Genomic DNA, 26,166 nt, shown 5'->3' on the forward strand with positions numbered 1-26,166 from the left:
CCTATTCTTCGTAGCCTCCTTCGTTCTCATATTGCTGACCAGATTTTTCTTCGCCTCTATGCAGACTCGTAATTCTTTCATACTAATTTCCATTCTCCTCCAGCGCGCGTATTCATCTCTGTTCCTCCTCCTAAACGTTTTAGCTCTTACTCGCGTGCCTTTAACTCACTCTCGCATTTACGCACGTACTTCCCCTCTCTCTATACCGTGTACCTGCGTCTGCGTCATTCATATGCTCGCGGTCTTTCTCGTGTCCACTTTCAGTCCCTTCCCCAGACTAACTACTGATCGAGGTATAAATGACGCAGCATGGAAGCAGGTCGCGCAAGTTTTCACGTTGCTCGAACATGACACGTCGTGGCTCTCGTTCGTTCATTCAGATATGCGCCTGTCTGGCGTTCGTCATGGTCGCGGTTGGTCAAGGTGAGTCGCAAACACGATGGGGAAGGCGACATTCGCGAAAAACATGCGACAAATTCTTATAAAAATGTTACTCAAATATTAATTTCATTCCGCGCGTCATAAAGCAATATAGTTTACATTGTTTTCGATCCAAAAGATTTCAACGTGGCCTCGAAATGAGCAGCGCGAGTTAATAATAATTTCTTGACAAAATATGAGAGATAAAAGTACACAAATATAAAATCTCAACTTATTGAAGTTTTAACTCGAATTACGCAACCGCCGAAATATTTACCGAAAATTTACCGAAAAAGGAAAGACTCATTACGTTCATAAGACACATTTATTATAACGCCAGAAAACTTTTACTTAACAATAAATGTTTCATTGTTACCAAGTATATCGGATGTAATAACAATTTCATTAACTGTCAAATTAAAATATTTTAAATTCTATTAAGATTTATAAGTTTACATACCATTTTGTTTTTGTATAATATTTCTTAAACAGCGGTTAAAAATAAAATTGTAAAACAAATGTAAACTAGAAAGTTATCTATCAAATGGTATAATAATCTTTAAAATACTGATTTATAATTTATAATTAATTTTCACACATAACCAAAAATGAAAAAAACGTCTTAAAAATTAGACTCCAAAATTGGCACAGTGCACAGTAATGGCTGCAGATTTCAGACATGGCCATATGTAGTGCAAAAGTTAACTATAAAATAAATTATTAAACAGAATAATAAAATATATTTCTATGCATTAAATAATAAAGTTAATAAAATCAAAATTTAGAAAAAAATAAAATTAAACATTTTAAAAATAAAAGCAATTTATGAACTAAAATATAATAATGGACAATTTATTCAAAATAAATTTATATTATGAAAAAAACATATATTTATGACATCTGTTATCAGTAATTAAGAAATATATCTTTTACGCTCTAGAACGATTATATGTTTCATACCATATTACGAGAAATATACGAAAGAAGAAAATATAAAGAATGAAAAACATAAACAAACTGTAGGAAGATATAAACATACAAAATGATCTAATATTATACTCACTATTGTTTAAATTATGCAACTAGCAAAAGAAAATTATGCAAATTATTCTCAATCGCTTGTGAAGAATTCGTTTTATATTTAAATAATCCATAAATACTTTAACCATATACTTTTATTTCTTTAATTATCTAAATACATCAAGTTTTATCAGTATTAAGAGCTTATTAGCTATTTTAGGAATCTATTCTAATATTGGCTATCTTTCTAATGTTGTTATTTAATTTATATTGCTTGTCTCCGATTCTTAACATTATCGCTTCTCTATAATTCTCGCTTATTATCATCGTGGTCGTAGTTACTCTTCTTTGAGTAAACAATTTGAGTGTAAAAAAAATATTGATAATCCCCAAAAATCATAAATATTAATGATAAACTGATTCTTCAAATGGCAACGTTCAAATATCTCCTGTTCGAACCAATCAATGCAATATTCTCTGTTTTTTGCTCGATTCAGAAAAATTACGATAAATACGGAGAACCATACATATCTTACTAATACATCTCTCATACATCTAAACGTTTATTGAATATGTTTAAGATATTGCAATAACTAGTTAAAATACCTTGCTAAAGTATCTTGACAAAATTTCATATTATTCTTATGTGAGTACTCTATACATATACATCTCACTTAAAATTCCATTACACAAATGGTAAGCAACTTTAAAGCATTCAGAATAATTCTTTCATTTGGTTAAATATTTATTCTTATTGCAAGCAATAATGTATTACATTCTTTTGTATTTTTTTGTATAGAAGAATGCGATAAAACAAAATGTCCCGGTCCATTGGCGTATTACAAGGCTCTCAATTGTATACCGGTGTACGCAAAAGAGGGCGATTGCTGCGCATCAAAATACAACTGTGATCATTTGAAAGAGAGATCCACTACCAAGTGTTACGTCAACGGTAAAGAGTACGAGACAGGCGAGAAACTTAGAGATGAGGATGCGAATCCGTGTGACGTTGGTTGCACCTGTACCATAGGACATGACGGAATGTAAGCAAAGTCCTTGATATTAACATTTTTTAATTATGGCTTTCTTTTAATGTCTTAATTAATAAGTTTCATTTACTAAAACTAATTTTCTTTAATGTAGCGCCACGTTTAATTGTGCAATAGTTGACTGTTTCCATGGGCCAGTGAAACCAGGCTGCTATAGAAAGAATTCCCCATTACATTGTTGCCCCGGAGAAGAAGTTTGTCGTAAGCATACGTAATAATCTAATTAAGAATTTAAACGTTATTTTATTTACTATTAAAAATGACTTGAAAGCAAGTCGAAACGCGTTCGGTTTTTAACATATTAAACGTATTGCCAGCTCTTACATTGAGTGGTTACTTTGACGCTCAAAGATAAACTGAAATTTGTCATGCGACGTAAAATTTAATTAATTAAAAAATGCTATATACGCTTTACTTCTGAGCTGACTGACGTTACCTTTTTTTTATCGAATTTTATCTATAAATTAAGAGTTATAGAGTAGAAAGGAATTTTCATTCACTTTAGCTTACATGCCAAGAGGTGTAGCGATCGTGACATAGAGAATTGTGCGTGTGCTCTCTGTGCCAAAGATCCTGCTTCTAATCCATCTCGAATATACTAAATTTTTAATTGATCGCAATCTCACAGGAGGCAGTGGCACAATTCATAGGGTATACCTTTGCCAAGAAGTAGTATCGATCTATACTCCAAGATCGCTTTATATATTTTTCGACATTTATTTCAAGGAAACCTGGAACTGATATCAGGTCCAAAGGACTAAGATTGTATTAAGGTTTACTAAGGATTGTGTTAAAGAAAGACTAGAACTGAATAAGCTTAAGAACTTACAACATCATCAAGCTTAAAAAATATAGATATGGCTCTGTTGATTAATTAAATCTGTGACTCTTATCGCTTATACAATTTTTTTTTTATTTTTAGACATACATAATACAGCTTATTAAGAGAATCCTAAAGTGGTTTGTTTTAACTGACATTCTGTACAACTATTTAGTTTCGAATTGAATTTGCAGAATTGAAAATCCTTTTACACGTTCAAAGTACGTATACAAATAAACCTGAGGCCAATTAGATCGAAAATGCAAAAAAATTTTTAAAGTTTATTTGTTTAAAAATATTTATGTCGTCTTAATTTTACCAAAAAAAAACTAATATAAATATATATGGACATATTATATATATATTTATATATGTATTTACATAAAACATTTTTTTCCGAGATCTCATTTCAGATTATTACAATATTAATAGTTTTATCACACAACTTTATCCTTATCTTCTTCTCCCTTTTTCAATTCCTTTCACTCGAAAATTCCTGTCTAATTAAGAATTGTAAATTTTTGATGTATATTACTGATCCTGATGATATTCTGATAAATTACTAATTTCGATTTTTACATAAATATTACATTAAAAAAATTGCACGATATCTTAATAATGTTGCATTTTGATTAAAATATAATCATAATTAAAATTTTTTTTTAATTTTAAACTGATGATGTATGTTTTCTGGCTATAAAATTGTTTTAAGATATTTAAATTAAGTTTATAATAGCAATCCTACGTGTGAAAGAATATTTCTAACATACAATATGTATACAAAATATTTAAATAGCATCTTTTACATCTTTTAGCCGAAAAACCCGAAGATAGAGCAATCTGTAATGTGAACGGAAAGGAATATAAAGATGGAGAATATTTCACAATTGAAAATGAGCCGGATTTAAACTGTGTATGTCAACCAGGTTATGAAGGTAAAAATAATCCCAACCATTTTTGTGTCATTTTCGATTTTTCAATGCTAAATACTTTGATATAATATGAATATAATATATACATTTGTATTATATAAAGTATACGATTAATAAATATATTAACGAGTGTTTTTAATATTAAAATAAAATAAGGAAAAATGTTACATTTAGGTCATTTTTTAAATAACAACTTTATTTTTTGTACGCTTAGCATCACAAGCACTATTATGTTGTCTTAGTTGTCTTAGCATATTAAAACTAGCATCTTTCTTATTCGTAAAATATCTTCCACAAAAGATGTTAAGTATTTGATATAATTTAACGTAATAAAAAATTGCATATTTTGCTTATTTGTAGTATAGCTATTTTAAATGATAAAAACACTGAGAAAGACTATTTAGACTGTCATGAAATAAAACGCTAAAATTGTGAAAAATTCATGATTTTAGGGCAGAATGTCGAACCTTTCTGCGCAAAGCCTAAGCATCCATACTGCAGTCCCGATTTCCGTCATGCAGGCGAGATTTTTAGTAACTGTGCTCCAGTTTATTATTCGAATCAATCGCCTCAAACTGGTTGCAGTGTGTTTTCCAGATGTCGTAAGTTCACGAAAGATTTGAGACTTTACATGTTACATAGATATACGCAATACTTATCTGAATAATAATACTTATTGGCTATTTTAGAAAACGATAACGACACTGTTATTCACAACGAGGACAACTCGAAGTCTGCCGACAAAAATTCCGATGGTAAGTTGTATACTTAACATAATAGAGCTGTAATGACTTTTGGACAATTTAAGATAAATAATACTTTGAGAATTTGCTCTATTATTAATTTTAACAAATTAATGATTCGTCAAAAAATAAAAATAGTATTTTGTATTTTATATTCGCTTATTGAATAATGCATCGATACGCATCATTCATTTAAACATTCAAGCCTTAATTATGATTGTGCTTTACATAGTATAAAGTGGAAATTAATTACGAAGAATATTACGTAAATTAATTTGTACCGCAATGCTATAAAATAATAAATGATTATCTTTATTATAAGATATTATAAACGTGATTCGATGAACATATTAATTCCTTATTTGATGTTTAAAGTTTGTTCGTGATAAACAATTTTATTTCATTTATTTCTTTGTATCTTAAATTTTTTTTAGACATTTCTCAATTTTAAAAATTATAACGAATAACTATGAATTTTTAATACTGTTGGCCAATTGATAGAAAATTAATTTTACCATACAAAACAAATTAGATGTTTTATCGAGATTTATAATTTTCAGATGAAGACGTTTGTTATTTCGGTAACTTGACTATGCATCGCGGCGACGAATTAAATCAATCTACGGATTATAGTTCTGTGTGCGTTAAATGCGTTTGCGAGGTGCCTCCTCAGCCTACTTGTCAACGTTTGCCAGATGAAGAATGCGATGTTACAAATCATCCGCCTTTCCACCATTAAATGTTTCAAAATCTGTAATAATGTGATTACTTTTGTTATATAACTCAGAATTCCATAGCAAATTAGCACGTAAACGTAAGAATTTCTTCATACATGTATAGGTACATTGTATATTTTAATGTAATTTGCATTTCTTCTACTGACTACAATAGAAACATGTTTTTATGTATTGTATATTAAAAAATATACCGATCACAAATATATCTGTTCCATGCATATCATGACTACAGACAATATTAAAAAGTTAAAAACATCAAATAAAAAACAGATTACTTTTAAAGTAGTTAACTTTTTACTATTTTTAAGTTTAATGTACAATGTGCTTTTGTTTCTTGCTTTTTGATTATCGCACGTTTGTCTCTTCGCATTAATTTAAAAATAAATTTCTTTCTGTTTTTTGTTATACGTTTTTTTGTCTCATTCGGAGTTTGTATTCTTTCTATCTCATCAATTTCGAAAATGCAAAAAGGCAAAAAAGCAAAAAGCAAAAATACAAAAAAACAGAAAGCGCATATTAGTCTTTAAAGTAAATGTTAACATTACTAAATTAAAAATAAAATTTTTAACTATTTTGTTTTAACTGCTTTGCTTAATTATTCAATTGTAATAAACTATTATAAAACAAATATTTTTGTGTGTCTACAAAAAAGTCATTTATCGTTGACTTCTTTACATTAATCAAAGCTATCAGTGGTATTACCCAACACATTAATCGATGAAAACATTACTAAATAATATTTGATAGAACAATTTGATAGAACAATTTTGAGTTATTTTCTATAAAAATTTCCGACAATTTGATCTGAAGAGATAAATTGTGTGCAGAGTCTGCTGTCAAGACCTGGTGTTAAAAGAGCAACAGATTTCAAATAAACTTCATAATATCTGACGATGTCAGCAAGTTGTTGTTAAAAATGTAACAAAATCTTGACATTCTGTAAAGCAGACTGGCAGCAGAAATCGAGCAGAACCTAGCTGCTAACGCGACGTGACATAAGATTGATAACAGAAAGCGAGCAAGACTTACGCAACAGTAATCTAACAACAGGAAAAATTGTGAGGATAAATTCAGCAGACTCTGCTGTTTTGCATGGAAATAGCCATGAAGCATGCTGACAAAACAGTTCATGTAAAAAATGTTACGTATTTCTAAAGTAGTAATATCTATAGGACTATTGGATGTTAATACACTACTATTTTTACAGTATTATAATATCCTTTAATATTAGTATACTAATCATGTTGAAGTTATAACGGTCAGATTCATTATCAATAACATATATTTACTATTAATTATAAATTATTTTTATTGTTTTCCTAAAAAAGATTTTAAAAACAAGCAATAAAAACTGTTTGCACCTTTATTTTCTATTTTGCATTCAAGAATTTATTTAAAATATTAAAATTTATTTTAAAAAATTCTTATTTCTCTTTGAAATTCTTCATTTAAAAAAATATTGAAAAATAACTTAAAAATAATAAAAAATATTTTACTCTTCAGAAAGCACTCCAAACTTGTACGTCATATCATGCATATAAATCTTGCCGGGATACAGCATGCAGGATGGAAAGTGTTCAAAATTAACAGTACAATTCTGTGGCGATAAAGCAAATCCGCCATGACGGCGGTAGGGAATGCCTCCTTTACCATAAACTTCCGTTGCGATTTTCTTCGTGATTTCCTTTATCTATTTAAAATGTTATATTTTTAATAACTTTTAAAAAATATATTTAAATCTTTTAAAAAGATATTAAACTTTAAATCTTAATAAAAATTTAAAACACTAAAAGAAATGTTTACTTATTAAAACAGATGCAACAAATTCCAATTCAATGCATATATTGATGTATTAATTAACATTTAAACAATTTAATCTTAGAATGGTATTGTAAATTTTAAATGCAACTCCCATTCAATTCCTTCTACTCATCCTAACTCACACCAGCGAATACAATTCATAATGCTTAGCTATGCCTAGTTTTGTACAGCGTATTAGCATAATTAATAATATTTTATTAAATACAAAACAATTTGTGTTCTTAAAAGTCTAAATTGTAAATATATATTGTTAATAACTGTTAAACATATGAAAATCTTGTGTTACATTAATTAAGAGTGACCTATTTTTTTAAACATAAAATTTACGTATTAATATGTTATATATTATTCAATAGCACAATACCGATCTAAGATTAATAAATCTTTCTGTCCTATCTTTTTATATTATAAATTATTCTTTTAATTTCGAAAACTGGCAATATTAATTTACATTATGTTTTATTTAATTTTAAAATTAATTTTATTCTGCAAGTTATTTATTATTGTGTTCCAAAAATAAAATTTTATAATAATCATACAATTTACCGATTTCGAGGAATTAATCTGTGCATTCTTGTGAGTTTTCCATTTATGATCTTCTAAATCAGGAGGATAAACGCGTTGATCTGGCAACTTATTTCCCGTATAGACTTGTAATGCAGGATGATTTGAGTAAACTTCCAAAAATCGTCCGGAAGTAGGGTGCAAAATTCTTTATATATTTTTTTACACATATAACAAAATTAAAAAAACATCTTGTGTTATAAAATTTTTCATAAAATGCAAATTATTGAAACTCAATTCAAAATTGTGTAAAAATTGAAAATTACCGAGCGTGGAAACGGTAACACATGTAACTGGGACTGTTGATGCATAGATTGTGGTTGTAACCACCACCCGGTATATCAAATAATCGACGTTGATTCAACTGCACTGGTAAACGCAGCTCGTACGCCGTACCATCCACTGGACATATAAAGTTGGTCGGCAAGTTATTCTTGACGTCCATAAAGATCCAACTGTCGGCATTGACGGTGAGGACATGTTTCTTCAATTCTTTCGCCCCTGTACCCTATCAAATTCTCTCAGTGTTGTTTTAAAAAAGTTTAGAGCAAATAATTTCAGTCAGAAAACACATTTTAACTTTTACACTTAGATCCCTAACTTCATAAGTTCATAAACTTTAAATTTCAAATATTTGTTATATTATAAAATGACGCGGCAATATTTAACATTTATTTTCTTGAATTTATAAAGTTCATATCAATACTCCTAAGAAAAGGTAAATCGAATACATTGTTTATATTAGGATTTTTTCCAGATCGTATATTAGATGTAATTCCCGAGAAATATTTAACTTATAATTAAATCGGTTATTTGAAAAACGACACAAATCAATTTTTGTTGAAATTGAGATTTTAAGAGATTCAAAATATTTAAGAGATTCAAAAATTTAGAAGAGATAGATACATACAATGTCCCACATATTTGAAAGAATTAATTTATGTTATTTTTCAAATAACCAATTTATTTATTCTATGTCTTACGTGTCCGGCGAGATTGAACAAGCAGTAATTAGTAATGTTGACGGGAGTTGAGCTTGTGCACGTAGCACGGATGTTAATGTGAAGTTGGTTATCGTCCGTCCAAATGTAATTAATTTGCGTTAATACATCACCGGGATATCCTTGGCTGTAACTTTGGCTCAAATGCGACATCACCTCGTCAAGGAACACAATATAAAACAAGCAATAATTTTAACAATTTTGCGGCTCACTTTCAGAGAATAAGTTACATCGTACCACTCGATTGTTCACTATCTGCGATTGCCAATTAGTATTGTCGAACGCGACTGTACCGCCATTGAAACGATCCTTTCCAATCCCGTCGTTAATCGACAAAGGATAAATTACGTTGTCGAGATGCATCAAACCGCCAGAAATGCAATTGGCAACGCGACCAATGATGCTTCCCATGTATCTGTTCTTCAAATATCCTAATTACATTAGCAATGACAATAAAAAATAATCACTTAAAATATAAACAATGCATACCATGTATTTTAATATTATACATAATTTCAAATGTATTTATGAAAGAGAAAGAGAGAAGAAAAATGCACAGTAATGCATTTAGTTTAATTAAACTTAATTTGCTCTTGAAAGATTACGCTTGTCCAAACAAAAACCTTACCATTCATATCATCGAATCCTAAAACAACGTCGGCCAATTTACCATCTCGATTAGGAACTTTGATTGACTGAATACTGGCACCCCAGGATATCAAACGAACGATCGCTTTGTGTTTATTTGTCAAGGTGTACCTGTTCAAGTCAAACATTTGTGCGCAGAAGTGCAATACATTAATTAAATATATAGAGACAGTTTTTTAATATATAATGCATTTTGTGTCATTTTTATTCATTTTTTAAATTTTATTTAAATTCAAGTTTAACAAAGCAAAGTTCCATTGTCTTGCAAAATATTTTAAAAATTAAACTTTTGCAAATGTTGCAAATTTGCCTCAATTACAATTATTACATATCTCATATAAAATGATTACAGCTAATTATTACTTTTTTGTATAATTAACGATGATTTTACAATATACCTTCTGACGATCTCGCGTGGTTTCTCCAATGTAATACCAGGTGATCTTGGCACAAATCCAAAACCATCCTCTTCGATCAAAGTATCTCCGTAAGACATGATGCAATGCTCAAAAGAAGATAAGAACTTTAACAATTATTACCGTCTTTTACAACTCTTTAAATTACATTCACTTGTGTCATATATCTCGATTTATTGCACTCAAGAGGGATAATCTGGAACAACCACACTAAAGTTTGATTTTGAAGGAAACATCTAGCCTCAAATTTGCAACATTGAAGTCAGCAACTTAAATGCATTCTTTCAAACTTTCGTTTGATTGATACGAAAGAGATAGGTATTGTCATTTTCTGTATTCTGTCATCTTGACATTATACGAAGTATATGCAAAAAAAATTAATTGTGCTGCTATTGAATAGAAAACTATAGTCAAGTTTTATAAAACGTTTAGAGCATGACATAATAAAATAAAAAAAATTATAACTAATTAAATATAAGCCTTACTCGACAATACTATTCGAGTAATGCCCATACTTGTAACCATATCTTTTATTCAAAGTATTTATCATTACTCCACAAATCATCTTATTGTCTGAAAAGTATTTGAAAGTAACTTAAAGAGGCATTAAATATAAGATTTGATTATAAATACGGGTTCCAATCTTAGTGTCGATATTTCTAATATAATATACATATACAATATTTACATTCACAAATTCATTAGAATGCGCGCTGAAAAAATTTTCGATCTTTAAACATGATTTTAAGTTAAACGAGAATAACAACATAATAATAAATTAACAATCAATTTAATAATAATGCTAACAATCATATTTATTTTATATTTGGCAGTCGATAAAAATACATTTTAACTATAAATTCTATTTAAAACCAATGCAATTCTATATCTTTATAAATAGCATGTCAGAAAACGTGTCTCTTACATTATTATTTACCTATTTATGTTATTCAGTAGATCCTTCATGACCAATGGAACGCCTCTAAACAATCAGGTAATAAATAACTACTGTAACATGTTCACAAATCAATCATACTAAATTAATATATTTTTAATATTCAAACGTCCTTATAAAATATCAGCAACCCTTAATCCTTTTTACCTTTAGTTACTTGTCGATACATAAATGATGCCCATACATAAAGATACATGGAAGAATATTCCGAAAGCACATTTCAATCTTTAATTCGACGTATTGTAGTCCGCCCGACAACCAACGTCCCTCCCGCTACCCTCTTCTCGACGGCGCCACCGGGCGTGTCGGGGAAAAAAATCGCGGATCGCGGTACCACACACGATTCGATTATCCCGAGGGATACCGCTCCCTTTATCGCTCCCAGTCCGCGCTCCGATCGGGGGAGCGCCTCCACCTCCCCCGCGCCGTGCTTTAGAACAGTCGATGGAAATAATTACATTAATGGCGTCGCCGACAAGAGAGTGAGGAACAACCCGGGCGCCACCTCGCCCGTTCCCCCCTCGCGCGGAAGGCATCCCTCGAATGGGAGCGGAGCAGGCACCTCGACGGAAACGTAACCGCTCCCTGCACCCCCCCTCCCCCACCCACGGCTAGCGCCGCGGCGCGAATTGTACAGAATGGCGCGCTCGCGCGGCGGGTGCTCGCGAGCCCGCGCGAGCTTTCTTCGTTACAATGACGTAATGCCATTCTCGACGCGGTAACGCGACAATGGTGCCGCATCCCGCCGCTGGAAAGTAATTATCTTAATGTTCTGACGAGCCGGCGCGGAATGGAGACACTCGCTGGAAACGACGACGGCGACGACGACGACGACAACAACGACAATTCGTCGTCGGGGACGAAGGGGAAAGGGGCCGGTAACTCCCGGGGTGGATTCGTCTTGCGTCAACCCGTTCTTGTCGCCGGGAACGGCAAGTGCAAAATACGATCGATATGCGAAAACCGCGAATCCCGATGGCTCGCTCGTTTGCGCGAAGTGGCGAATTTAGTTATTGTTAAATTAAATTACGTACACAACGAAACTCTGCTGTAGGCAAAGGTTACACATATTTCTTTCAATCTTTTTCGTTACACTGAGAAAAAAATATTGTTGATTTGACAAAATTTTCCAACTAAATTAAAATTTTTTTAGTTCAAGAATTTATGCATTTAATTTAAATACACAAATTTCAATTCAAGTATTTATATATAATAGTTAATTGAAATGTATAAATACTTGAATAGACAAAATTTAATTTAGTTGGAAAATTTAGTCAAATTAACAAAATTTCTTTCTCTGTGTGAGATAGGGAGATTTTAGAAGTAAAATATGCAAATGTATTAAAAAATTGTAAAATTAATTAAAAGTTTTCAATTTATAATTTCAATAAAAGTCTAAGTTTTTATACATACATGGAAATAATTTGAGAAGAATTTATTTCTAATGCCTGCACCATTATTGATCAAATTGTATCATCACGACAAATTCATTTGTTAAATTTAGGAAAAAGGGAAACAAGTTTCTTCTCCATTCAACATAATGTATTCTCCAGAAACGTTTTTCCATACGATACACATACGAGAACACATCTGTAAATCCCCGCGGTTCGTGTGCCTCGCGAGCACAATCTCACTCCCGATCGATTATACGGAAAATCGTGCAGAATCAGAAGGCCTCGACAGAAGAGGAATCCATAATTCCATTGGCGCGCCTGCAAGCGAGTGATCCTTTGTCACAGGTCCTAGGACGGTGGAAAGAGGGTTGTACGGAACTTACCGGAAAGAGTGAACGAGAAAGAGAAAGAGAGAGAGAGAGAGAGAGAAAAGGGAGAGAGAAAACGTGCGTTTTACCGTGACCACGCAACCCGTATTAACCCCCTTCTATTCTAGCACCACCTCTTCCACCCTCTTTCGCCCTTCTCTTTCCGATCTCAATTAGTCATTACGTCTCACGGCATAGCGATGCCCTTCTCGAAACTCCCTCTACGTCCGCGCCTGGTTTCCGTATTAATTGCGTCTCGACGACGCTCTCCCTCCTCGCCTTCCCCCCCTCCCTCTCCTTTTATACAGGGTGTTTTCAAAAGGATTAGTGTCGACGCCACGAGCCGCATAATTCGACCAAAACCCCTTCTCCACCCTCAGAGAAATCAGATCGGCAGCTAATCCGTCCTTAATTCAGTACGCACTCACCAAATCGGAAGCTTCCTAAGGTTTGGAGAAAGGGCCCCAAGAAAGGGGGAGGACGAGGCAATATTTTCCAATAATAGGTGCGTTACGTATTAATAATCGTTTGATCATTGCCAAAGACGCGTTACGGTTGACTGGTGTCACGTTAAAAAGTAATGGTCCTTATACTGGACGTGGCGAGTGGTGAATGATAAGCAACAACCAATAAAAATTCTAAAGATCATACTTTCGCTCCCTTGTTTTCCATCGTTTTTCTTTTCTCCAAAGAGGAAACGAGTTCGAATGGCCGAGCTCGAAACTCTGAATCGTTATTTCGCGTTTCCGCGACGTCAAATCTCAAGAACATAATCCGTTACGTCTCGAATGTGCACTTCGAGGTCTCTAAAATTTTCGTCGGACTCTTACGGAAGAAACACCCCGTAGATCGCACGTGTCCCTACAGTGTGCACGCGGCGGATTTCAGCGCAAGTCGCACGAACGGGTTCTAGGGTTGCACTTGGTCGACCCTTTCCGCTCTGCTTTTCCCCTCTTCCCCACCCTTGCGTCCATCATCGTCCTCCCTCTCTCTTTCTCTCTTTCTCTCTCTCTCTCTTCGTTCGATCTTCACCATCGCTGGATACAACCCACCCACCTTCGAAACCAGGGAGGCAGTCGCTAATTACGCAACGCGTTCGTGCGTACTCTTCGGGGGTGGCGACCTAGCACCGCGATGGATCCGGATTTCTCTCTTCCGCTCTCCTCCCCTCTTCCCTTATTCCTCCTCCTGCCCTTTCCCTCTCCGTTGCGCACCCGCGATCTCGCACGGGCTCTCCTGAACACGTGCCCTTACACTCCCTATCTTGCACCCCGTTAAGCAGCGTTTCCAACGTGCAAGCGTAGAAAGCTCGCAACTTCAGTTAAAAATTTGAGTTAACAACTGTAACATTTAAAAAATACATAGCCCGCTTTCTTTTTATTTCTATCAATCAATATAAATATAAATAAATAAGTTTATATTAATCACATATTATTTATAATAATACGATTATTTAAATTGTCAAATATTTCCAAACTATATATAAAAAAAAAACGAATCGCCGCTATAGATTTTCTAAGATAACACCTCATTTCTCGAAAACTGAACTTTACATTTTATTAATACTGATAAAAACATGATCTGTTTAGATAATTAAAGAAATCCATAATTTATTTGTAGCTTTTATCTATATAAAATTTATTAAAAATAAATTTTTTGAAAGCAAAAATAAAATTTACACAATTTTCTCTTGCAAACTGCATAATATAAACTGCATAATATAGTAAGTATATTAATAATGTTACATCATTTTACACATCCATTCAGTATTTTAAATCTGTTTCAGTTATATTTTTTGTTTTCTTATTTTTTTAATGCAATTTTAAATTTATTTTAAGCAAATAAAATCCTGCATTTCTCTAACTTGCATTTTGTACAGATAACTATAGATGTTTTGAAAAAAGGTTAAAAGAATATTATTATTGCATCCCAGTAGATAAGAAACATTTTTAACGTTTTTAAAATGTTGATTTTAGATTTTCTAAACTTTGTAACTTAATGTTTCATAAATATTTTAAAAATATTACTCAATATGTTGTCCTAATATTATTAAAATATTTTTAAAACAATTAAAACGTTTTAAATGTTATTAAACGTTATGTCATAATGATGTCATATATAACGTTAAAAACTACGTACTTGGAAACGTTACTATGTTGTGAATAACATTATAATAACGTTGCAGCAATGATTTTTTGCTTATTAGAATACTATCAGTTCATATCAGCTTTGGACTATTCTTAGAAATATTTAAACAATATAATAAAAATTGTTATATTATTTAATAAAAGACTTTTTATACTTCTATAGTTTTATTTTTAATTTTCATTTAAAAATATTGTTTAAAAACAAAGTGGTATGTCAGTATTATCTTCTAATAACTTCCAACTATAGAAATTGCAAAAGTTATTTTAAAAAATCGCTAATACCAACATATCACTTTGTTTTTGAATTGTATTTCTTAAATATAATAAAAAGTAAAAATAAAACTTTAAAAACAAATCTACAGTCTAAAATATTTTTGAAATATTTAAAAATAATCAAGTCTGATAATCTCTTGATTTCTCGTAGCACCAAAACTATAGCATTGAAATTATACACGGATGGTCGACATTTGTTGCGAACGAAGCTTTACCCGTCTACTCTCACACGCCTTCGCGATCGCCCATAATCAGCCAAATGCGGCGCTTCACCTGCTGGGAGCTCGCAGGACAAAGCTTTCAGCAGTTCCTGCCGGTTTGACATCTCGCCCCGTCGGTCGAGCAACCAACTTAATTTGCAGGATCAATGTCGGGAACGCTACGTGGATAATCCCCCGCGCATCCGAATTACACGCTCCGCCTGTATGCGGAAGACGTTACATCGTCACTCACCGAGAGTATTATTAATTAGCTGTATTCCAATTGCCATCTGAGCGAAATCATCGAATTTTTATTGCTCGCGGTGTAGAATCGTGATGATTATTCCGAGTCATTAAACGCATCTTGAATTTAGAACAAATTCTTGATAACTTTGTAACTTTCAAAGTTTTATTCAAATACTGGAATGTGTTTGGAATCACGTAGTTTTTTTCTTTAGAGATAGTATAACTTTAATATCATTTAAAAAATTGTGTACTGCAATTCTAATCTTTCATAAGTGAGCAATTCACCGCTGTTTCATTTTATTTTATTTTCGCTTAACTTTTTCAGTAATAAAAACATTGTATTGCTATGATCAATATTCTACATATTACTTTTATTTTTAGGTTTTAAGTTAATTAAACTGCATTAATCTTCAATTTACTGAGACATAAAAAAATGTGTGGAAAGTGAACGTAGCAACACCGACTAGGGATTAAGGGCCTATAAATTCTTTTCATCAGTGGATAGAGTGTTTAAATGCGTTGTTTATTCATTAGATTGAATATTCAGGTTCTGTATCTCTGCGAGGTCTTTGGATTTAAATCTAGAATGAAATGTAAGAGCGATTATTAACGCGAGGACAACGAATTTTCATGGACAGGCACGAACGAAGATTCGCGAGGAGGAAAAGGAAGGAGGGGCGGGGGAGAGGGACATGCAAAGAGAAGGGAGGACAATATCGGGTGGGCTATACTTAAATTACCTAGGAAGCATTCATACGTGGGATAAGCATTGTCATCCCAAGGGATTGTCTCGCAGACACCTCACGGGCATGCTTTATACTGCGGGGGTGCCGCAGAAGTGGAAGAAGCCTGAGGGGGTTAGGGGAGGGGTCGAGAGAAACCTTTATTAGGTAGATAAGCGAGATGCGAGTGCGTTATATAGATGCCCATCCTCGTTTTACTCACTTCAATGCCTAATGGAATTGAGTTCTTGCAAGGGAAAGAGTCCCCTCCCCTCTCACCTCGTTCTCCTCCTTCCCCGCCTGCTCTTCGCCGACCGGGCAGGGAAAGAAGGGAACGGGAGAATGAAGGGGAGGTAGCGGACGACGGCGAGGACATGAGATAATTGGTATTTTGTCTCGCCGAATCCTTTGTGCCTCGAGTTTTAATTGACTTCGAGATTTTTCAATACCAATTTGCACCCGACTGCATGCGGGCAAGAATGTGTGTACATGGGAATATATATATATATATATATATATGTATTTGTATGCGCGCACGAGGTATTCGCGGAGAGGCCGACGGAATGGCGACTACGTCGCCGGATTTTTTCCGCGACGAAAGAGACGTGCTCCTCGTTTTTCCTTCCACCACCTTTTGTCGACGCCGCGACGAGGGTAGGTTTTGTTTTTCGGGGTGGCGCACCCTGACGAGATAATAAATTATTAGCTGACGGGCTTGCGTTCCTGGATTTTTTGTCCAATCGTGCCGAGATCGATGATGAAGTGACGGGTGTTTTCGGAAAATATTTCACGACAGTGGCCTTTGAAAAGCAGTTTCGCTATTTTAATTTGGCGTTATAATTCCGTCGCTTTCTGCTAAAATTAATTGATTATTCTCCTAATTTAGACCTGTTGCTAAAATGAATTTACGTGTGTGTTTGTTTGGATTATTTAAACTAAATAATTAAATACTTTTACTACCAAATATGCTAAGATTTTATCAAAATTAATACAAATAAAAAGTAGAAATCACTAATGTAGTTTCACTGGCACATAGTTTCACAAAGATTGCAGGTTGTTTTTAAATAGATACCGTAAGCAACTGCTATCTATCGGCAGAAAATGGGTACTAACAGAAGCGTTAACGGGGGAGGGGGGAAGGCAGAGCAAGAAGGAGTACTTGCTCCCCTCCCCTGAAAAATGACGGCACATGCACGATCGCCCGGATCGGTGGCAAAAGCGTTTGCAGGAGGGGGAAGGTAAAAAGAGATACTTGCCCCTCTCGCCTGAAAAAAATTCTGCGAATGCTGGCATCGTGCGTACAAGCAGTGTCCGGTACTTCCGGCCGGTTCAGGCAAGTCTCCTCTATGATTAATTCGATCTATTTATATTGATTATTCAGCATTATTTAACACAAATAATAAGTAATAGACTCAGGATCATATACATTTGCCTGCAAACTAGATAATAATTAAATTATGCTCTTTGCCCTTACAAAAATTTTTCATGTAAAAATATGTAAAAATTTATAGAATTATATATAACTGTAAATAAGCAATTTTTTCCCAGTAAACAATTTTTATACAAGAGCATGTATAAATCTATAAAGTTATATCACACACACACACAGAGAATTATATAAAATTATATAAAATTATGTAAAATTATATAAAAATATACAATATAAAATTTTGCATGGACATTTTTGAACATAATTCTATAGATTTTTACATACTTTTACATGAAAAATTTTTGATCAAGTATTCTGTTTAATGTCTGCTATTATGTGACATTAGATAATAGGATTTTGGGTAAAACCGTCAATTTTGATTTACTGAGATGATATGCGTTAAATAATAACCAGAAGAAAAAGAAAAAGGTTTGACCGCGCGGCAACGAAAAGACGTCGAGACGCTGCAAGGCTGGTAATACGAGAGTACACAAAACAACTAATACCATCGAGAAAGAAAGAGAAAGAAGAGCAAACTATTGCGTCTATTCGTTTGCATCGCTGAATGTCCTCCGGGAACCAGGAAGGCGAGAGAGGATGGGTCAGGACGACGGAGGGGCGATTCGAGATTGGGAAAAGGGAGCGAACGCGCTCTCCTTTCGCCGCTTTTCATTCTAATCCAAGTGCCCTGTCGTCGAGAGGATTTTTTGCATTGTACCCGCAGATTTCCCATAGGAGGGTAACCGTCAGATTTCGCCCAGCATTGTTTCATGGAAGCTGTCGCTCTCCTCCTCCTCTCCTCTCCTCTCCTCCTCTCTTCTGTGTACACGCGCGTGTATACGTAAACTAAATAGGGTCGAAACTCGTTGCAGAGTAGACTCCCGATTGATTACTCGTCGACGACGAAAAGACGGTGTAAAGGGGGGCACGATAAGGAAACAACGCCAAACGTTCACTCGATCATTTTCAGCGATGTATGAGACCATACGAATGCTGCTTTAATACACTGCTTCATGAAGAACAATACTTTTTGCGAGTGTATCAGAGAGAATTAACATTAGTTTTGATAATAATTTAAATATAAAAAAATAGCAAACTAATGTACATTGTAAGAAATTTTCTATATATGCATATTATATTATCCAGCAAAAGTGTAGACATATTTTTCTGAAATAAAAAGAATGCAATAATTGAGCTAACAAAGAATAAAATAATCCACACTGCACATAATATTTTATCATTTGACCAATTGCACAACGTTATTCCTACTATGAAAAACTGAATTAATTGCGTGTATTTTTATAAATAAAGTCCATCCAATCAGTGACGTTTTTTAGACATATATCCGCAAGCTTCATGTATGCGTAAAAATACAGAGGAAACACAGTTTATGGATGTACGTTTGTTTAAACAACACGCTGAAATGTATCACTATATCAATGGTATTGTATTTCTCTTCTTCCTCTTTATCTGTATTACAATTAAAATAAATTATATCAACATATAAGAAATTTTTTTATATTTTAGGTAAAAACGTATACTATTACTACTTGTATAGCAATCGAGTGAGAAACCATTTTCGACGGTTAGAGCTCTTGTAGAATACGAGGTAATAACCCTAGTAGCAAAAAATATTGGCGCAATATTGCAAAGTTATATAAAAACAATATTCACAATAATGGTCCAATATTATAAAGTTGACGGTTCATCTTATTTAGCCAATTTGTCTAAGAAGAAATATTTGTTCAATATTGGTTCAGCATTGGGCCAATATTGAACCAATCGATTTTTCATATTGGACATTAATTGCATTTTAATTTGGAGCCAATATTTTATAACCAATATTGGCATTACATTGGGAAACATTGGGAAAACATTGGCCAATGCATTCCCAATATAACCAATATTTAACCAATATTAGTCAATAATGGCCAATATACTGCCAATATATTTTGTTACTAGGAAAGAACAGGAAACAAAAATTATATTGAATATGAAATTATCGTCCCCCGTAAGCTTCCAATGCACAGTGATATAGTAGCGACAAGATCTAATCGTTGACTCTTATTCCTATCACGTTATCCCAAGTAGCACAAAACATTGGCGCAATATTGGGAAGTAATGTTCCAGTAAAGGCAATATTCCCAATATTGATCCAATATTGTAAAGTAAACGCTTCACCTTATTTAGCCAATTTGTCTAAACAGTAATATTGGTTTAATATTGGCTCAACATTGGGCCAATGTTGAACCAATCAATTTTGTCATATTGGACATTAATTGCTTTCTAATTTGGAACCAATATTTTATAATCAATGTTGACGTTACCAATGCATTTGCCAATGCATTCCCAATATAACCAATGTTTATAATATTAGCCAATGTATTGTGCTACTAGGAATTGTACATCAGAGGCTCATCGAAACCAATAATTTCTTATTTATAATTTCTGTTTCCTGTTTCTATTGTCTGTTCTTTAACATTGTATAAAGGCCTTAAGTGTCGGAAAATAAATTTTTCCTGGAATTTGCAGGTAGTAGAAACGTTAGAAGTTTCATCCCCACTTCTTTCTATTTCTTTCTCATCTCCATATACGTAAAAGAAAGCAGAGTGTAAAGTGAGAAAAGAACAAGAGAAGAAAGCGCATAGTCACAATTGGAGGGACCAGACACAGTTTAGTAATAAAACACTTTTTTCAGTGCAACTTTCGAGTTCAATTCTGTCGGCTCTTCATACTTGAAGTGCAAGTAATGGTTCTCTAGTGAAAGTGAATTTCACTGTCAGTTAAAATTGAAAACCGTAAGTGTGGTTACGCAAAGCGTATTATTCCATATCTCCAAGAACGAGAGAGTTACAAAAATCTTTAACATGAACTTCTTTTTTTAAATCGCAATTATTGCCCAACGTAGCCCCATGGTTGCGACAATATGCGAAGCCAGTCAATAACGACTGGTCTATGCGCTATTTGTACTTCGTCGTATCGAGGTAATCGATAATAATAATTGCAGTCCGCGCGGTATATCGCGCCGAAGTGGCCCGCTCTGCTCCAACAGAAGCTGCAAAGTAGGGTGACAGAGCGCGACGAAGTGGGACGAAGCTCAACGGAGTTACACGAAAACGGGGATTCAACGACCAATGGTGCACGAGGGGCCGGTCGATGGGTGGTCGACGGATCAAGCCGGTCGACCTTCAAACAGACCGACGAAGCTACGCCCAGAAATGTTGGTAACGCGTGGGGTTCGTAACTGATGTAACGGAGAGGGAAGACGCTCCCGAGAAGGACAGTGAGACAGGACAATGAGTCAGCTGTCCAGAGCCTCGCAAGGTAGCTCTCAGTATAATTCGGCATCTGCTACTAAGTCAACCGAACTCGCACGATGAGCACGTGCATCGTAGGACAGATACTAAAAAAATGTATAGCGTTCGATAACCGGACAGTGACTTTGTAGTAGAACAACAGTTTGTCAAGAAGCACCTAATTTATTATTGCTTAGTAATTTATTATCGATTACTAATAATTTTGAGTGAGATTTTTTGTTGTGATAGTAGCAAAAAATCTATAGTATTATTTTGTGTTTTTTCGAGTTGAAAAATTCAGTGGAAAAAAAAAGAAGCACGAAGTAACCGAGAAGAATTACCCAAATGCAGATTGTGAAAAATGTGCAAGGTATATTAAAAAATTAACGAATAAAATAAGAAAATCTAGCCTGTAAATAATATTAATCTAAATTGTGAATCTCACGCTATAATACCAACACGTTGTCAGTCCATGATTAAACTGTTCAGTAAGTGTGTTTATAAACACTTCTTTCAAGCAGTCGTCTAAGAGCGAGTTGCGTTGAGGAAGGATGACAAAGTTTATTTTGAATCGAGAAATACCGTATGATCCAAGCTCAGCCTTCAGTTCAAACTACGGATTCGAAGTGTACTTATCTCACGGCAATGTACTTGCAACCACTGTATTATCCTTTACCTGATAAAGTGTCAGCTGAATGCGACATGAGCAATCCAGTTTTCCAGCACTCTGCGCAGATACCTGCGCAAAAGGAGGAACACATTAAGAGGCCTATGAACGCGTTTATGGTTTGGGCCCGGCAAAAGCGGAAGGAGATCTCACGGAAAAATCCAAAGATGCACAATTCGGAAATCTCGAAGATGCTTGGCGAGATATGGAAGAAACTAACTGATGAGGATAAAAAACCTTACATCGAGCAGGCGCAGTGTCTGCGTAGTCAGCTCTTAAAGGACCATCCGGATTACAAATATCGACCTCGAAGGAAACCCAAGACGATATCTTTTTCGGACTATGCAAGACACTACCCTCGTATTTCGACGTTACCGTCGGTTTACGCTGCGCCAATCATCAATCCTTCAGCCATGCCTCATACGTTAGGCTATTTTCCGTATCACCAAAGAACCATCCCGTATAAAACGAGAAACCCGAGTGCTTCGTCCACGCCGGCGGTTTTGCCTGACGACATTGACAACAATAATGGGTCCTTGGTGGACGTCAACAATTTATATCATCTCTACTCGATGTCATCGACGGTTGGTAATCCAACGACATTGGCGCAACATCATCTGAACCCGCTCTTTCCGACCAGCCATCATGCATTGGGAACCAACAGTCTCCATTCCCCTCTGATTCCATTTCCCTCCACATCCGCTGCGAACACCGTTGTCACTAATGAATCCAATATATCGCACTCTCCTTCGTTATCAATGCAATCTACTGAGACACTGCCATCATCCACGCTTGATCCCGAATGGCTTCATAAATCCAATCTGGTAAGAAATTTACGATACTTTTCGAACATTTACTACTTCTTGTTTAATTTAAAGTGCTTGAATAGCATACTAAATAATCTTCGCTTCAAGAAGGATTTTATTTAATTCTAATCCTTATTGTTTTTACTTTTCCATTCGATATAATATGTAGTGCACGCTATTTATTTATCAAATTAAATTTATTTATTGAACTGTTTTTTTCAGAATTTTCTTTAAATTGCTCATACGCAGAGGGCCAGAATAAAAAAATAAATTTTTAATTAAAAAAATAAATCCAAGATTTTCAAGAAAACGTTGACAATAATTATTGAGCAGTTCCAAGAATAACGCGTTAATAAAATGAAAAATAATAATAAATCTAAAAGAAAGAATTTGTATACGCAATGTTGGTTATTATTTTTATATCAATTCGTAAAAAAAAGAAAATTGCTTTCTATCGATTCAGTTTCATAATATTTAGGGTAACTGTCAGCAAGGTCGTTAACGAGGCGGATAATTGAATTAGCATATTAATGCGACAGAATAATGGAATCGTTTAGGACCGGATTCGTTTTGTGTTGTCTAATGGGTTTTATTGTAGAGTACGATTTGCGATGAATAACCACGGCTTAATCTTCGTAATGTCCCGTTTCTAAATAATGTGTTAACTAAAAATATATACAATTTTAGTCCTAATCTGCGGCGACAGTAACTTTTGTTCTTGAACATTACAAATGTGCAAGAAAATGATGTCGATAAAAATATTATCTGTACAGATAATATATAATTTTTTATAATATTTAATTTTACGAACTACGTTATGCAGGCAGGATATCTAGATAGTACAATTTATATAAAAAATATTTCTAAAATTTATTAACGTTTAAGCTTGCATATTTCCACATAAGCTTGTGATATTCCATATTCCTCAGTTTTTTTTTAATTGCTCAGTTTTGATAAATATTTTTATATTTTTTAAATACTTATAATATTGTTTTTAATACTTATATTTAATATTGTAACCATACATGCGTGTATTATAATTAATATCATTACAAGTTTTAATATATTCAACATATACGTATTATCCAATTAAGTTAACTTAATATGTTAATTTATGTAATTTATAATTTTAAAAAATTTAAATTTTAACTTTGATTGTTTCAGGGGACGTTTTGACGATGAAGAAATTGGATATTTGCAAAAAGCAATGTATTTAGTAATTTTAGTATGAGGTTATTATATTTATGCATTCGAGAGGCGCGTTATCAGGGCATCATCCTATCATTTTACATCAAATGAACAATAAAGATAGAATACACAATAATTGTGATAGAATTTCCCAAATATAACTATCAATAGATTGTATACATAATGAAGAGGTGTAACACTGTTTATACAGAAAAAAATGATGAGTGCTTTTTTAGTTAAACTAAAGAATATTAAAGCATGCAAGTTTTTATAAAATCAAAAAAAAATAGAGAGGGGAATTAAAAATTACTAAAAAGATTTGCAGGCAATATTCGGATGTAATTAACTATTAAAATAATCGATATATTTAATTCTGATTTTTCTTTTTTATTTTATTCTTTATTTCAATTTTAATTCAATTTTATTAAATTTTATTTCATGAAATCATTGATATTTTAAACATGAAATGTATTACATCTCTTCATTATGATACGCATATTTGTACAAAATAATTTACTTTCCATTTACAATGTTAATAAAAATTATGTGATTGATCAACAAACATGATAGTAGATGTACTCATATATATTTATATTTATATATATGTACATACATGTATATATTGTTATAAGAATACGCTATTAGAAAGCCTGGACATAACGGCTGCATGAGGTATAATGGCTTAAAATCGCTTAAAATGGCTATAAAATATCTTTTTGCAAAGATGCTGCCATGTCATAAAATGTGTTGCAATATTATTGCTATTAGATATCTCTTTCTGCGTGCTATTATCAGTTGCCATATTATTTTTAACTGAATAAATTGTTTAACGTATTTGCTATGTTCTCCGTGACTGAGTTGCAACTCTTTGATACATTTACATAAAATAAGCAATAATAAAATTCTATTTCTTATTATCATAAGTATTTTTCTTATAGTGGATATTCCAAAGAATATTTTCATATAAATAGAGCCGAGTTTATCATGTTTTAAGATGTTGAAAACTTGTTTGAAATTTAGGTATGCCATTATGCTCCAGATTTCTCTGTATATAAATGTGTTTAATTTTTCACGCTTATTATTCGTTCCTTCAAAGTTCATTTCTTTGTTATCTGTTTTACAATAGCTGATTTCAACAGTTTGAAATAATCGAGAACATTTGAGGGAACATTACGAATGTTGCTATCGCAACCTTCAGTGATTGTATAAAATAGGAAAAATAATAAGATACAGATTTCAATAAGTGCATGTGTATAATAGGTTTCAGGAGTATTGACTATGATCAATTTTTGTCAATAAATAGCACTTTATGTAACACGGGCGAGTCGGCATTTTTCCACTTGTGCGTTCCGCACTAGTGCTAAAACAGATCCGTCCGTGTTGCACACCGTATTTGTTTGTTATCAATGTGTCGAAGATAGTCTTTGAGTGTTTTTGAAAGTCCTCACAAATTAACAGATTAGCCAAGATTAAGTTGGCGAAAGCAACGAAGCGTTAGTAATTCTGCGAGAGTTACCGTATGCGGATCGCGAGATGACATGCATGCGAGTGTGATGACGAAAAAGCAAAAATATGAAAAATGATCAAACGTTAGAAAATGTCGTGCTTTGGGGAAAGTTTTTCACCATCACTTGCGCCATCCATTAAAAGACAAAATATGTAATAATGTTAAAGTTTTAAAATCGACGACTTTGCGTACGAAAAAGACTTTCGATGCACTGTAACAAAAAACAATTTACGAAAGTATTTGCTATCTCTATATTGTTGGAATTACTGAATTAAAAAAATTAATTTTAATTGCCATTAGTTTTTCATTGTTTAGAGTTTATAAGTAGTATTCCTACACAAAACTTGTTAATATCAAAAAGATTAAATATGAAAAAGAAGTAAAGAGGAATTAAAGTCAAAATGTTATTTTATTATACTTAGGACAATATAGTACACTGAAAAAAGAGTTTGATAATAGCTTTATCAAACGTTAAATGAAATAATATTAATTTAATACTTGATTAATATAACTAAAAATAATTATTTTAATATTTAACAAGAATAACAAAATGTAATAATAATTACTAAACATTCAGAAAAATTATGTTTATATTAACCAAATAAATATTTTAATTGGTATTATTTCAACATTTGGTAACTATTACCAAATTCTTTTTTACGTACGTGTTGTACATTTTTTAAAAATATTTAATAAACTAAATGAATTAATTTAATAATAAATAATAATTACATTTTTTTTAATTGAAGATGGATAAAATCTTCAATATAATTGAGTAGGTATACTACATAAGAAAA

At 33.0% G+C, this 26,166-nt stretch overlaps 3 protein-coding genes across 4 annotated transcripts; 2 read left to right on the forward strand and 1 right to left on the reverse strand.

Moving 5' to 3' along the window:
* The first annotated feature begins 271 nt into the window (after positions 1-271).
* LOC105838628 (kielin/chordin-like protein) lies at positions 272-6,299 on the forward strand. 2 transcript variants are annotated; one of them, XM_012684328.3, is made up of 7 exons: positions 272-423; positions 2,240-2,483; positions 2,584-2,690; positions 4,125-4,244; positions 4,694-4,843; positions 4,931-4,996; positions 5,545-6,299. In XM_012684328.3, exons 1-7 carry the CDS (start codon positions 300-302, stop codon positions 5,721-5,723), a joined length of 990 nt encoding a protein of 329 aa, XP_012539782.2. In that variant the 5' UTR covers positions 272-299; the 3' UTR covers positions 5,724-6,299. The 2 variants fall into 2 exon arrangements, with proteins under 2 accessions (XP_012539782.2, XP_028048404.1); XM_028192603.2 differs by having other exon boundaries at positions 307-423; positions 2,243-2,483.
* Positions 6,300-7,144: 845 nt separating this feature from the next.
* LOC105838622 (galactose mutarotase) lies at positions 7,145-10,918 on the reverse strand. The gene is given in 6 exon segments (XM_036287067.1): positions 7,145-7,411; positions 8,089-8,254; positions 8,373-8,614; positions 9,090-9,538; positions 9,736-9,866; positions 10,154-10,918. Coding segments are annotated over 6 exon segments (1,284 nt in total). The 5' UTR covers positions 10,252-10,918; the 3' UTR covers positions 7,145-7,213.
* A 10,282-nt stretch (positions 10,919-21,200) lies between these two features.
* On the forward strand, positions 21,201-25,103 carry LOC105838623 (transcription factor Sox-14). Its single transcript, XM_012684320.3, has 3 exons — positions 21,201-21,571; positions 21,723-22,692; positions 23,839-25,103. Exons 2-3 carry the CDS (start codon positions 21,787-21,789, stop codon positions 23,848-23,850), a joined length of 918 nt encoding a protein of 305 aa, XP_012539774.1. The 5' UTR covers positions 21,201-21,571; positions 21,723-21,786; the 3' UTR covers positions 23,851-25,103.
* Positions 25,104-26,166: the final 1,063 nt, after the last annotated feature.

This window comes from Monomorium pharaonis, chromosome 5 (genome assembly GCF_013373865.1).
Source record: "Monomorium pharaonis isolate MP-MQ-018 chromosome 5, ASM1337386v2, whole genome shotgun sequence".
Classification (NCBI taxonomy): Eukaryota; Metazoa; Arthropoda; class Insecta; order Hymenoptera; family Formicidae; genus Monomorium; species Monomorium pharaonis.

Coding starts and splice junctions, on each gene's coding strand:
- LOC105838628 (XM_012684328.3), top strand. CDS start 300: ATGACGCAGCATGGAAGCAGGTCGCGCAAGTTTTCACGTTGCTCGAAC. Junction 424..2,239: donor CATGGTCGCGGTTGGTCAAG/GTGAGTCGCAAA, acceptor TTTTTTGTATAG/AAGAATGCGATAAAACAAAA. Junction 2,691..4,124: donor CCCCGGAGAAGAAGTTTGTC/GTAAGCATACGT, acceptor TACATCTTTTAG/CCGAAAAACCCGAAGATAGA.
- LOC105838623 (XM_012684320.3), top strand. CDS start 21,787: ATGATCCAAGCTCAGCCTTCAGTTCAAACTACGGATTCGAAGTGTACT.